This window comes from Pan paniscus, chromosome 1 (assembly GCF_029289425.2).
Source record: "Pan paniscus chromosome 1, NHGRI_mPanPan1-v2.0_pri, whole genome shotgun sequence".
Classification (NCBI taxonomy): domain Eukaryota; kingdom Metazoa; phylum Chordata; class Mammalia; order Primates; family Hominidae; genus Pan; species Pan paniscus.
Genome location: NC_073249.2, coordinates 45,596,636 through 45,611,439, shown reverse-complemented (window position 1 = coordinate 45,611,439; position 14,804 = coordinate 45,596,636). Strand labels below are relative to the sequence as shown.

At 45.7% G+C, this 14,804-nt stretch overlaps 1 protein-coding gene across 2 annotated transcripts; it reads left to right on the top strand.

The window, feature by feature from the left end:
* The first annotated feature begins 1,373 nt into the window (after positions 1–1,373).
* LAX1 (lymphocyte transmembrane adaptor 1) lies at positions 1,374–14,274 on the top strand. 2 transcript variants are annotated; one of them, XM_063597796.1, is made up of 5 exons: positions 1,374–1,598; positions 7,020–7,129; positions 7,559–7,669; positions 8,260–8,339; positions 10,071–14,274. In XM_063597796.1, exons 1-5 carry the CDS (start codon positions 1,558–1,560, stop codon positions 10,875–10,877), a joined length of 1,149 nt encoding a protein of 382 aa, XP_063453866.1. In that variant the 5' UTR covers positions 1,374–1,557; the 3' UTR covers positions 10,878–14,274. The 2 variants fall into 2 exon arrangements, with proteins under 2 accessions (XP_063453866.1, XP_003823030.3); XM_003822982.7 differs by lacking the exon at positions 1,374–1,598 and adding an exon at positions 1,781–1,869.
* The last annotated feature ends 530 nt before the right edge of the window (positions 14,275–14,804 follow it).

Sequence of the window (14,804 nt, the reverse complement as noted above, 5' to 3'; positions counted from 1 at the left end):
AAGATAAGTGAGGCCCTGAAATGATCACATGCAATGGAAAAGTTCTTTAAAAAAAAAAAAAAATTTTTTTTTTTTTTTTTTTAATTAGCAGTCATGGTTCTGAGGTTTGGTTCCATGTGCCCTTTCCTTGTACTGCCTTCCAAGGTCCTGATTCTCACACAGTCCCTTATTGGTTCCAATGGCCCAGGACCCCAGTCCTTGCCACCAGCATGATGGATCTTGTGAGTAGTCCTAGTTCCTACTCAGACCTGATCCAAAGGAGAAGTGGGCAGAGACCCAGGTTCCAGCTCCAGCACCAGCTGCCTCTGAGCCATTTCTGCTTCCTACCAGGTGAAGCTCCTGGGAGGGAAGGGGCCCAGGACCTGGAATGATAAAGCTCCCTGGAAAGCCAGCCATGGCCAGTCTGCAGCCCCTGGGGACTCTGTGAGAGTCTGGATGCAGACAGGCCAGGGGCTGCCACCTCAGGAAAGCTGAGGACCTAAATGTCCACTGGGAAGAGATGGGAGGGAGGCATGGTTCTAGGAGGGTACTGCTGGTCTGCCCTTCCATTCATCTGGGAATCCATTTCCTTGTGGAAAGTGCAATCAGAGAGGTTCTTCACATCCTTACAACAGTCTTAGTGGCCCCTTCTCTTTGGACTCTCCCAGGATGCAAAGAGTGTTTCTGGAGATTAGTAGGCTCAAGAAGGGAGGGGAGTTAGCAATAAATTTTGAACAATCTTCAAACAGTTTGGGTAGCTCTTAAGGATGAACTTGTTCAGCTTCTGAGACAGGTGTGTGACAAGTAAGACTGTGACTGATCTTCAGAAGAGCCCTGAGAACAGGAGATCACCAGCAGCCAGGAGCTGTGGAAGGTTGCCTTGGGGGAGCAGGGGTCCTGCTAACCCAGCATAACTTCTATTCTTAAGGTAGTGCCCAGAGCAGAGGTTCCCAAAACATGAAACACAGATGAGCTCCATCAAAATCACCTGAAAGCTCCATCAAATTCACCTGGAAAGCATCGATAGCCAAAGCCTGCCCCCTCTGCAGCCTCCACCCACTGAATCAGAAGAGGGTCCCGGAGATCTGCATTTCACTCTAAAAGGCAACCTCCAGTGCTCCTTAGACTTGCTTAGAAAACACTGTAAATCTGAAGACTTATAAAACTCTAAGTGTCTCAGAAACTCAGGGTGAAGAATCACAAGTTCTCTACTACCCTGCCCCATTTTTAATCACACTCATCACAGACCACAGAGCACCTGGCAAACCCAGGAACGGTGGGTTGAAGATATGTTTTCTTCTAGCAGATTAAGAGCTGAGCAGAGTTTCCTGTGCCCTGTGCTTCATTAGCACATTGGTGGTGTCGTTTCCGGTGACTGACTCTCTGTTTCCATTCTGGCAAAGTGGTTTGCTCTTTTCACTCTGCTTTGGGTGTTGAAGGAAGACGAGCTTCTCACGGAGCCTCTCTTGAGCCTCTTGGCAGTTTCCCCCTCTGTGCCCCTCACGTTTCCACCAGAAACGTGAAGGCAGAGGCCACAGATTCTCCCTGAGCCACCTCACTTGGAAGCACCATGTCCGGATGAGATCGCACTTCCTGCAGTGGGCATTAGCCACGTCCAGGTAGAACCAAACCTGTTGCTTTTGTATGTTGGGTCAACTTGGCCTGACGTTTCAGAGGTAGACACGAGATAGGGAGTTTGTTGCGGGGGTGGGGAGAAGTGGTAGACATGCTGGCTAACTGATTATGATTAAGAGAAACTTAGAAGCTGAAGCCAGAGAGCATCTCAAAGGTTCCTGATACAATGGACGGTGTCACTCCAACCCTTTCGACAATCAGAGGGAGGACCTTGGAGTCCAGCACTCTGCATGTGACTCCCCGCAGCCTGGACAGGTGAGTGACTCAGGGTGGTGAGCTCCACCCTGCCCTGATTTAGGCAGAAGGTCCTAGTCCACCCTTAGGAGCTTCTTACACAGCAGTGCTGCCACCTCTCAACACCCAGGCTCAGGTCTACTAAACCACCAAACTCTAGGCTTGGAGGCATTTGCTCAGGGGTGCTAGGGGGAAAGGAAGGTATTGAGGAAAGAAAGAAGATATTGTGGTAGAGGAAAAACTGTGATAACACTGGCCCTTAAAGCTGGTTGCTTAGACTGGTTGGATTTCTCACCTCTCAGAGGCCCTGAACCCTATCATCAGTCTTTCCTAGGTGTCACCATGACAGAAACAAAAGGCTGAGTTTTCCAAGGATGTGTTTTGAGATCCAAAAACTTGTCATGAATAAAAAATGTAGTGATAGATGTAATAAAGATACGTCCTTAGGACGTAAAATCTTACAGAACTAATCATGGGTATGAATTACTGCTACTACTTTCAATCTCATACAAACAAAATTAAAAATCCATCCACAGTTGAAACTTTAAAAACATTGGTAGCTGACTGGGCGCGGTGGCTCACGCCTGTAACCCCAGCACTTTGGGAGGCCGAGTGGGGCGGATCACCCCCACTCTTGAACCAGCCTGGCCAAGACCAGCCTGGCCAACATGGTGAAACCCCGTTTCTACTAAAAATACAAAAATTAGCCGAAAGTGGTAGCATGCTCCTGTAGTCCCAGCTACTCAGGAGGCTGAGGCAGGAGAATCACTTGAACCCAGGAAACAGAGGTTGCAGTGTCATGTCATTGTACTCCAGCCTGGGCAACAAAAGCGAAACTCTGTCTCAAAAAATAAAATAAAATTGCAGTCGTTTGGGGAAATAAATGTTATTATCATGGCAAACACATGTCACTTGCAGGTAGATATAAGCATCAATGAGCAATGAATCAGAAGCCTGAAGCATCTCTCCAAAACTATTTCTTCATTTATTTTTATTTATTTCTAACTGGCAAATCAAAATTATATATATTTATCATGATAGCCTGTTGTTTTGAAATATGTATACATTGTACAATAGCTACATTAAACTAATTAAGATACACATTACTTCACAATTTTCTTTTGTGGTGAGAATACTTAAAATTTCTCAGCAATTTTCAAGAATATGACACATTTTTATTAACTATAGTCATCAACACTTTTTTTGTTTTGTTTTGTTTGTTTTTTTTATTTTTATTTTTTTAGACAGAGTCTCGCTCTGTCGCCCAGGCTGGAGTGCAGTGGCGTGATCTCGGCTCACTGCAGCCTCCACCTCCCAGGTTCAAGCTATTCTCCTGCTTCAGCCTCCTGAGTAGCTGGGATTGCAGGCATGTGCCACCACCCGCGGCTAACTTTTTTGTATTTTTAGTAGAGATGGGGTTTCTTCATGTTGGTCGGGCTGGTCTCGAACTCCCTACCTTAGGTGATCCGCCCACCTCCGTCTCCCAAAGTGCTGGGATTACAGGCGTGAGCCACGGGGTCTGGACCATCAACACATTTTTATGAACTATAGGCATCATGTTATACAACAGATCCCTTGAATTTTTCTTTCTAACTGATATTTTGTATCCTTTGACCAACATCTCTGCAACCCCTCCCTGGTAACCACCATTCTACTCTCCACTTCTTTTTTTCTTTTTTTTTTTTTTTTTTTGAGACAAAGTTTCACTCTTGTTGCCCAGGCTGGAGTGCAAGGTTGCAATCTAGGGTCACTGCAACTTCCACCTTCCAGGTTCAAGCGATTCTCCTGCCTCAGCCTCCCCAGTAGATGGGATTACAGGCATGAGCCACCATGCCTGGCTAATTTTGTATTTTTAGTAGAGTTGGGGGTTTCTCCATGTTGGTCAGGCTGGTCTCAAACTCCCTACCTCAGGTGATCCGCCCACCTTGGCCTCCCAAAGTGCTGGGATTACAGACATGAGCCACCATGCCCCGCCTTGGTAGTTCTATTTTTAATTTTTGAAGAACCTCCATAGTGTTTTCCATAATGGCTGTACTACACTTAAAACTATTTCTATATTAATTCATTTGTTTATTAATTCATTCATTTAACAAATATTCATCAGGGCCCTACTAAGTACCAAGCACTGTTTAAGGCACTAGGTGAACAGGATAAACAAGTCCATAACCTCCTGAAGATTATAGTCAAGTGGGAGAGTCAAATAATGAACAGAGCTGAGCGTGGTGGCTCATGCCTATAATCCAAGCCTTTGGTAGACCAAGGCAGGAGGATCAATTGAGCCCAGGAGTTCAAAACCAGCCTGAGCAACACATGGAGACCCTGTCTCAAAATTGTTTTTTTTTTTTTAAATAAAAAATGATAAACAGATAAGCATATGAATGTATAATATCAATCAATCGGGCTGGGCGAGGTGGCTCACGCCTGTAATCCCAGCACTTTGGGAGGCCAAGGTGGGCGGATCACCCAAAGTCAGGAGTTCGAGACCAGCCTGACGAATATGATGAAACCCCATCTCTACTAAAAATACAAAAATTAGCCAGGCGTGGTGGTGCGTACCTGTAGTCCCAGCTACTCGGGAGGCTGGGGCAGAAGAATCACTTGGACCCAGGAGCGGGAGGTTGTGGTGAGCCAAGATCATGCCATTGCGCTCCAGCCTGGGAAACAAAAGCGAAACTCCGTCTCAAAAAAAAAGATATATCAATCAGTCATCAGTGCTATGAAGAAAAAGTGGAGCACAGCAAGGGGACTGCAAGTAATAGGGTGTGGCCATGGAAGACGTGTCTGAGGAGATGACATTTGACATTTCAGAAGAGACCTGAATGAGAGGGACTCAGCCATGCAGACAGCTGGGAGAGGAGGATTCCTGGGAGAGGGAGTGGCAGGTCTGACACAGAACTGTGCTCTGCATGGGCAAGGGATCCTGGCAGTCAAAGTCAGAGGGAAAGTGGTAGGAAATAAGGTCAGAGGTAAGCAGAGGCCAGATCATATCGTGCCGTCAAGTCCTCTCTGAGGAAGGACTATAGACTTTATTCTAAGTCACTCGAAGCCGGGGAGAGTGATGAGTAGAGGAGGGATGTGATCTGATTTACCATTTAGAATTATCACACTGGTTTTTGTGTGAAGACAACGAATGTTGAGGCCAAGAGTTAAAGCAAGGAGACCATCCAGGAAAGTTATTGCAAAGATTCCTGTGAAATGCACAGCGGCTTAGACCCGAGTGGTGGCAACAGAGGAGCAAGAGGTGGTTGGGTTTGGGATAAATGCCCAGGGTAATGCAGTCAGAATCTGCTGGTTGACTGGAAGTGGGGCATGAAAGAAAAAGAGCTCCAAGAATGGCTCCAAGATTTTTGACTAAGCCACTAGATTATGGGAAACACCTGGGAGTAGCAGGTTTATGTGGGGAGAACAGGAGCTCTGTTTTGGTTTGAGCTGTCTGTTAGGCAACTAGTTAGAAATGCTCACTACAAACTTGGATGGGCTGGGCGCTGTGACTCACACCTGTAATCCCAGCACTTTGGGAGGCTGAGGCAGGCGGATCATTTGATGCCAGGAGTTCAAGACCAGCCTGGCCAACATGGTGAAATCCCATCTCTAATAAAAATACAAAAAAAAATTAGCCGGGCGTGGTGGCGTGTGTCTATAGTTCCGGCTACTCAGGAGACTGAGGCAGGAGAATCGCTTGAACCTGGGAGGCAGAGGTTGCAGTGAGCCAAGATCATGCCACTGCACACCAGCCTGAGCAACACAGCGAGACTCTGTCTCAAAAAAAAAGAAAGAAAGAAAGAAAGAAAGAAAGAAAGAAAGAAAGAAAGAAAGAAAAGAAAAGAAAGAAAGTTGTATAAATAAGCCTAAAACTCAAGGGGACAAAAACCTTCCCTGTTAAATGCCCTGGTTTCTAATAATTGGGGGTAGCACGTCAGTTCCTGATTCCCACTGTAACTTCAGTTGGCAGCTTCCTGTTGCATTAGGCATAGCCATCTGGGGTTGTAATCATCTGGACGCATTTCAACACCCAAGCAAAACCGAGCAGTGACACCAGCCCTGCCAGGGAATTGCAAGGTAGCACAGAACATGAATTGGTTAAACTTCACACAACAGCAGTGTGTTGCTTGGAGACCAGCTCCACAAATTGGTGCGGGGGGGCGGCGGGGGGGGGGTGTTATTCAAGTTCATGCAAGCTGGACTCTGTCACAGAGCCACTCCTTAATTGTACGTTGGCTAATCCTCTCCTCCAACCAAGCCAGGAAGCCCACGAGTAGGGAACAAGAAGGGGCAAGGCCAAATGACTTTGACTTTGCAGGTTTGAAGGACAGTGTGGCAGAGTGGAAAGAGCATGGTCTTTGGACGCAAACAGACCTAGATTCATATTCCTTCTCTGCTCCTTCCTACCTAGGTGATCTCTGACATGTTACTTTACCTTTCTGAGTCTAAAGCTCAGGTTACTTGGCCACAAAGTGTGATAGGATTGTTAAAGATTAAATAAGTTTCACAGGCCGGGCGCCGTGGCTCACGCCTGTAATTCCAGCACTTTGGGAGGCCAAGGCGGGCAGATGACAAGGTCAAGAGATTGAGACCATCCTGGCCAATGTGGTGAAACCCCGCCTCTATTAAAAATACAAAAATTAGCTGGGCCTCATGGCACGCTCCTGTAATCCCAGGTACTCTGGAGGCTGAGGCAGGAGAATGGCTTGAACCCAGGAGGCGGAGGTTGCAGCGAGCTGAGATCGTGCCACTGCACTCCAGCCTGGGCGACAGAGAAAGACTCCATCAAAAAGAAAGAAAGAAAGAAAGAAAAAGAGAGAGAGAGAGAGAGAAAGGAAGGAAGGAAGGCAGGCAGAAAGAAAGAAAGAAAGAAAGAAAGAAAGAAAGAAAGAAAGAAAGAAAGAAAGAAAGAAAGAAAGAAAGAAAGAAAGAAAGAAATAAGTTTCACATGTGAATCCCTGGCAGCCGGTAGGCATTTGAAAGGAATAGTTCCCTTCTCCCCTGTCCAAGTCCCCTCTCTCCATAAAGTCAATATTCAGAGATAACCCTCTCTTCCACCACACCCCACCTGGGCTTTCCTTCACTCGGCTCCCATTCCAAATCTTCAGGCTCTAACTCCTAAAGGAAATGTCTCCTCCAGCCTCTCCACCCTCCTACAGCTAGCACATGTCATTTGATTGTTTTTCTAGAAATAAAGACCAGATCACCAACATCTTTTCTGGGTTTGCGGGACTCCTCGCCATCCTCCTGGTCGTTGCAGTTTTCTGCATCTTGTGGAATTGGAATAAACGGAAGAAGCGTGAGTCCCTTGTTTGTCCTGAGTTGAGACACAGTAGGATTATTAATCTAGCCTGGAATTTAAAGCCCAGCTTATTTACCAGGGATAAACTATTGGCCTGGGGAGTCCTCAGTTCTTACCCGATACATTGGCCATTGCCTCACTCAAGATCCTGAACTGTGGCTCCAAAAGCCCAGTGCTGATGGAGTTCCCCTGGGAAAGACATTGCCCTGGTGCCCCTGTGTCCAGTTTCCTCTTTACGTTCTGTCCATCAAGTCCCCTATTCCTCTCACTCAAATGAAAATTCCTGTAGCTTGAGTCTGAAAGGGTATTTTTGTGAGAACTGGCAAGGATGGGGAGCATTTTCAGGGGCCATCTCATTCCCATGAGTCTCTTCACTCTGTGCAGCTGACCCCTGCCATGACTCCCATCTCTCTCATTGCCTTGCAGGACAAGTTCCTTACCTCCGAGTTACCGTCATGCCCTTGCTGACTTTGCCACAAACCAGACAAAGAGCCAAAAATATTTATGACATCTTGCCTTGGCGACAGGAAGACCTGGGTAGGTTTTTCCTTCTAATCTATGGAGTCCAGATATTCGAACTTCTACTCCCAGAATGTGCCTCTCACCCTCCAGAAGCAATTTTCTTTAAGTTCTCAAACCTGTTTGCCCTTCAGAGAGTATCAGGAAAAATGGGATAGATAGACTGTCAGCTGCAACTCCAGGGGGGTCTGGAGGGCTCCAAAAAGGGAGCAGAGGGTCATCTGGGCTGGGAGTTTTGTTTTTTCTTAATGTTAAGGCAACAGAAGAAAGCCAAGTGTGTCCAGGCATGGGGAAGACACCAAGGAAGAGAACTCGGTGCCAGCATCACAGGCAGAGGATGGGGTGGGGAGGAGGTTCTCACACAGGAGCTTGTTTCTCAGCCTCCCAACCCCTGTGATAGCATCCTCCAGTGCCACAGAAGCTGAGGGGCTTCCGGTTCTCAGAGTGTCATCCCCATAACTCTGACCTCAGAACATGAGAGAACACCAGACCCAAGGCTGGAAATTCCAGACACCACGCAAACCCGCTTCATCCATGATGCAGGGATTATTTGGACTGAAGCACTCAGAGGACTGGCTATCTTCAGGATTTGTTCTCTGTCCTTTCAGGGAGACATGAGTCAAGGAGTATGCGCATTTTCAGTACTGAGAGCCTCCTCTCCAGAAATTCTGAGAGCCCAGAGCATGTGGTAAGAGTCAAGCTTCTTGGGAGAATGACATGTCTCTGGCAGAAGAACTGTGGGGAAAGAGTTATAGGGCTTAGATCTGGTTTCACTGCAAACAAACAGCATGCCCTTTGGCACTCGCCCTGCAGTCCTATTAATAAATTGGGAAGACTAGCCTCAGGATCTCCTATACCCAAAAAGAAAAATTAAGGACAGAGGCAAGTGCTTGGAGTTATAAAAAGGGCACCAGGGTACAGATATTCAAGTGCATAATGTCAGAACTAAAATTGATTGGTATATATATTTTTTTCTTTTTTCTTTTTTTTTTTTTGAGATGGAGTCTTGTTCTGTCACCCAGGCTGGAGTGCAGTGGTGCGATCTCGGCTCACTGCAACTTCTGCTTCCCAGGTTCAAGCAGTTCTCCTGCCTCAGCCTCCCAAGAAGCTGGGATTACAGGCATGCGCCACCATGCCCAGCTAATTTTTGTATTTTTAGTAGAGACGGGGTTTCACCATATTGGCCAGGATGGTCTCAATCTCTTGACCTTTTGATCCACCCGCCTTGGCCTCCCAAAGTGCTGAGATTACAGGCATGAGCCACCGTGCCCAGCATTTTTTTTTTTTTTTTTTTTTTTGCTCACTCCAACCTCTGCTTCCTGGGCTCAAGCAATCCTCCCACCTCATCCCCCCAAGTAGCTGGGACCACAGGCACACACCACCACGCCTGGCTAACTTTCATATTTTGTGTAGAGATGGGGTTTCACCATATTGCCCAGGCTGGTCTCAAACACCTGAGCTCAAGCAATCTGCCCGCCTTGGCCTCCCAAAGTGCTGAGATTACAGGTGTGAGCCACCATACCCTGCCAATTGATTGTTTTAACAAAGACATGACAACATGTTTATTCAAATGAATGTTGCTCCTTTCAAAGTGATCACCTCAGGAGGGTATGCAAATATTCCAACAATGCCACTGATGCTCAAAACACACTTAAAAACCTGCTTTGGATATTACTTCCAGGCCTTATGTCAATTATTTCAATTACCCTCAGGAGCAGAAATATCTGTTAAGTCATTCAGCACTGTAGCTGATATAGAAAGTGTTTGATCAAATGAGGTTGTTATAGGACCAACAGGTTTGTGTGTCTGCTGCCCGGTAACAGAACATACACTGTCACTACTAAAAATACAAAATATTAGCCGGGCAGTGGTAGGAGGCACCTGTAATCCCAGCTACTCAGGAGGTTGAGGCGGGAGAATCGATTGAACACGGGAGGCAGAGATTGCAGTGAGCTGAGATCGCTCTACTGCACTCCAGCTTGGGCGACGAGAGCGAAACTCCTTCTCAAAAACAAAAATAAAAACAAACTTATGATGTAAATATTATGATAATCTTCATTTTATAAATTAGGAAATGAAGACACCGAGAGATTAGGTCAGGTGCTCATACTCACTTGGCACAAAGTGGTGAGGCTAGGATTTGTACCTTTAGTCTAAGCCTCACCTTTAGCCACTATGTTGTACTGCCTCTCAGTGGGCTCTTCAGTTGATAATATTTTCGTCCCACCCGCACCCCCCCACCAATTGATTCCCATACTGTGGCCAAAAACTAGTTGTGATTTATCATCACATTTGCACTGTTGCTCTTCTTTTTTTTTTTTTTTTTTTTCAAAATATGCCAGTGGTATTTTCCAAGAAGAAAGGCTTTGTCCATATTTCTGCTTGCATCTGACCACTGGCTTCCTTTTCTTCTTCATAGCCCTCCCAAGCAGGCAGTGCCTTCCAGGAGCATACAGCCCACATCCATGCCACAGAGTACGCGGTGGGTATCTATGACAACGCCATGGTCCCCCAGATGTGTGGGAACCTCACTCCCTCGGCACACTGCATCAATGTCAGAGCTTCCAGAGACTGCGCAAGCATTTCTTCAGAGGATTCGCATGATTATGTCAATGTCCCCACAGCAGAAGAGATTGCTGAGACTCTAGCTTCTACCAAAAGCCCTTCCAGAAATCTCTTTGTTCTTCCCAGTACCCAGAAGCTGGAGTTTACTGAGGAAAGAGATGAGGGCTGTGGAGATGCTGGTGACTGCACCAGTTTGTATTCTCCAGGAGCTGAGGACAGTGATTCACTCAGCAATGGAGAAGGTTCTTCTCAGATCTCAAATGACTATGTCAACATGACAGGGTTGGATCTCAGTGCCATCCAGGAAAGGCAGCTCTGGGTGGCTTTTCAGTGCTGCAGAGACTATGAAAATGTTCCAGCAGCAGATCCCAGTGGAAGCCAGCAGCAGGCTGAGAAAGATGTGCCATCCTCAAACATAGGTCATGTCGAGGACAAGACAGATGATCCCGGGACCCATGTCCAATGTGTCAAAAGGACATTCCTTGCTTCAGGGGATTATGCAGACTTTCAGCCATTCACACAGAGTGAGGACAGTCAGATGAAACATAGAGAAGAGATGTCAAATGAGGACTCCAGTGACTATGAAAATGTGCTAACTGCCAAGTTAGGAGGCAGGGACTCTGAGCAGGGGCCTGGCACTCAGCTCCTTCCTGATGAATGAAGACCCAGGTACCCAGCCATAAAGCCACATTGAGTAGTCTATCCCATAGGAATGACTACTGCAGAGTCTAGTGCAGACCCGTGATCACCTTAGTGCTTCAGTGGATTCACTGGTTAGATTAAAAAGAGGCTGAGATGAGCAGGGAACTAAGAGGCCACACAAAAGCAGAGGTTTGGGAATTCCAGAAGGGAATTCTTCTCAAGCAGAGTGTGGTTATCTCCTGTACCAGCCTAAGAATGTTTGCTGAAACTGCTTCCTAGAACTGTGAAGAAAGCAGGAAAGTAGTGCACAGTAGTCTAAGATTATTACCTTCATTAATACCAACAGGCTGCAAAGCAAGAGTATAGATTATTGTATAATCCAGGCAGAGGTCAAAAGGAAGGAAGAAGTTGGAGTGGAGTGGGGTGGGCAATTTCCATTTTAAAGAGTGTAGGCAGGCCAGGTGCAGTGGCTCATGCCTGTAATCCCAGCATTTTGGTAGGCCGAGGAGGGCAGATCACTTGGTGCCGGGAGTTCTAGACCAGCCTGGCCAACATGACCCATCTTTACTAAAAATACAAAAATTAGCCAGGCATGGTGGTGTGCCCCTGTAATCCCAGCTACTCAGGAGGCTGAAGCAGGAGAATCGCTTGAACCCAGGAGGTGGAGGTTGCAGCAAGCCGAGATTGTGCCACTGTACTCCAGCCTGGTGACAGAGCGAGACTCCCTCTCAAAAAAACAAAACAAACAAAAAAGAAGTGTGGGCAACCAAATGTAGGTAAGGATGCAGAAGAATAGGAACTCTCACTGGTGGCTGATGGGATTGCAAAGCGTCAGGGCAGCTTTGAAAAACTTTTCAGCAGTTTCTTATAAGCATAACTTATCATATGGCCCAGCCATTTCACTACTAGAAATTGACCCAAGTGAACTGAAAACTTATGTTCACACAAAAACTAGCACATGACTGTTTATAGCAGCTTCATTCATAATTACCAAAAACTAGAAATAACCCAGATATCCTTCAACAGGTGATTGGATAAGCTGTTGATATCCATTCCTTGAGTTTATCCATACTCAACAGTAAAAAATGAACTCTTGGTTCACACAATAATATAGACATATCTTAAATCCATTTTGCTAAGTGAAAGAAGCTAGGCCTAAAAGTCTACATGTTGGGCGATTCTATTTATATGACATTCTGGAAAAGGCAAAACTATAGGGATGAAGAACAGATCAGTTGTTGCCAGGTTTGGGAAAAGGAGGGAAGTTTGCTACAAAGGGGCTGCAAAGGGAATAGGCTGATGGAGCTGTTCTGTATTGTACTGTGTGGTGGATACACGACAATATCCATCTGCAAACACAACAACTATACACATGGCCAGGCGTGGTGGCTCACGCCTGTAATCCCAGCACTTTGGGGGGCCGAGGCAGGGGAACACAAGGTCAGGAGATCAAGACTGTCCTGGACAACATGGTGAAACCCTGTCTCTACTCTCTCTAACATTTGTAAACCTGTCTCTAATTTGTAATTTGTAAACCCTGTCTCTCATATTTGTAAAAATACAAAAATTAGCTTGGCATGGTGGTGTGCGCCTGTAGTCCCAGCTACTAGGAGGCTGAGGCAGGAGAATCACTTGAACCAGGAAGGCGGACTGCATTCCAGCCTGGGCAACAGAGAAAGACTCTGTCTCAAAAAAAAAAAAAAAAAAAAAAAGAACTATACACTAGACAAAGGGGCTTTTATTGTATGCAAATTTTAAAAAAATGAACAGACTGTCAAGGGAACCCAGGATGGTATGCAAATTGTGGTAAATGAATCTAATTGTATTATAAATGTATGATATCAACTCACTGAAAGGGATGGGGAAAAAAGAACTGACAAAGTTGGAAAACAATGTTTTGACTTATAACTGTAGATAAGGACACAAAGAACTGTATACAAAAACTGCACTCTCATTGGTAAATTTGTATCTCACAGAGGCATGGCTTAGCAATTCTAAAACGACTTTATATGTATATTTGGGTTAAATAAGTCAATCTATTGTAGATAAGGAGAGACAGGTTAGTGTAAGAATTGAATTGCAGGGCACCCATCTGGTGTCCAGAAAGCTGGAAAATTGGTCAGCTGTTGGGGGGAGAAAACCCACACATCTGGTGTCAGAAGTGTCGTGAGTGAAAACAGACCATCACTCCACCAAGTGGCCAGCATTTAAATTCATGCCACACAGAGGGAACCATGACAGTCTGGTACTGATGACCAAGCAGGGTTAGCCAGGGCAGCAGCAAGCGCATCAAAAGGACAATCCCATAGTCACGTAAGGAGAAGTTTGTATCATATGTGAGAATGAAGCTTAAATGGACTGAACAAAATCTTAAACATTGGCATGACAGAATTCTCATAACTAAGAGGGGATGAAAAGTTATGGCATCTAAATTAGAAGTTATGAAGACATCTGTCACCCAGTAAGGGTGGGAGGGACAACGTATCAGTTGGGGGCAGGTCCTGGAATAAACTAAGCCAGCTCTTTTTTATTTTTTGAGACAGAGCTTTGGTCTTGTCACCCAGGCTGGAGTGCAATGGCATGATCTCGGCTCACTGCAACCTCCACCTCCCAACTTCAAGCAATTCTCCTGCCTTCGCCTCCCAAGTAGCTGAGATTACAGGCGCCTGCCACCATGGTTATTTTGTATTTTTAGTAGAGACAGGGTTTCACCATGTTGGTTAGGCTGGTCTCGAACTCCTGACCTCAGGTGATCCACCTGCTGTGGCCTCCCAAAGTGCTGGAATTACAGGCGTGAGCCACCACGCTGGGCCTTAAGGCAGCTTTTGCTTGTTTACACACCAACAAGCTGGATACCTCAATCAGCCAGTCACACTTACATACTCTCCCAAATCAAGAATGATTAATGCACTGTAGATTGTCTCATATTTAGATACGTAACTTTTCTGTTTATTTCTTGTTTTAAGAAATTTTTGCAAATGAATCAATGAAAAATTTTTTATTGAATGTTAATTTTTTTCTTTCCATTTATGGTTTTGTTTTCTCACATTAGTTGCCAGGAAATGTTGACTAATTGTCTTATCTCATACACTCGATGATGCTAAATATGAGGAAATTTTTTCAAGATTAGGATAGGATGAAAAAGTAGATATAAAGATAACCAAGTCCAGGCACAGTGGCTCACGCCTGTAATCCCAGCTCTGTGGGAGGCCACGGCAGGCAGATGACTTGAGCCCAGGGGTTCAAGACCAGCCTGGGCAACATGGTAAAACCCATCTCTACAAAAAATACAAAAATTAGCTAGACATGGTGGTGCCTGCCTGTAGTTCCAGCTACTCGGGAGGCTGAGGTGGGAGGATCACTTGAGCCCAAGAGGTTGAGGCTGCAGTGAGCCATATTCTTGCCTCTGCATTCCAGCCTGGGTGATAGCAAGACTCTGCCTCAAACAAAGATAACTAACCCATTTTGATTCCTTAATTAGTTAAATAAAATGAATTAATTACCCAAACCTACATTATATTGATTGTGTCTTCATTCAGGATACTGTTTAGTACAAAATACAGAGGTTTGCTAAGTTCCCTCCTTCCCTCTAGAAGCACCCACCCTCTAATGGTGAATGGAAGATGAGGTCTTGCTGTCCCTCTGGCATCTGTTCTCCTTCAGCACCCCCTTACTATGACAGGCTTTATCGTCAATTCTGGGTTTCCTGTGGGCTGAGGGCCTATACTGACTTGCAAATATTTCCAGAAACTCTCAGTCAATAAGCCGGTGTCCTGCTCCCCTGAAGTTAGAGAGAAATGGAAGTAAACAGGCCTCCCTTTCCTCTTACCAATCGTTTCCTTCAGCATTCCCAGCTCCAGACTGGGAAGGTAGATATCTGTTTCTACCCTGAAGAGTTAGGATCATTTCAGAAGAATATGACAACATAGCCAGAAAACTCTAACCT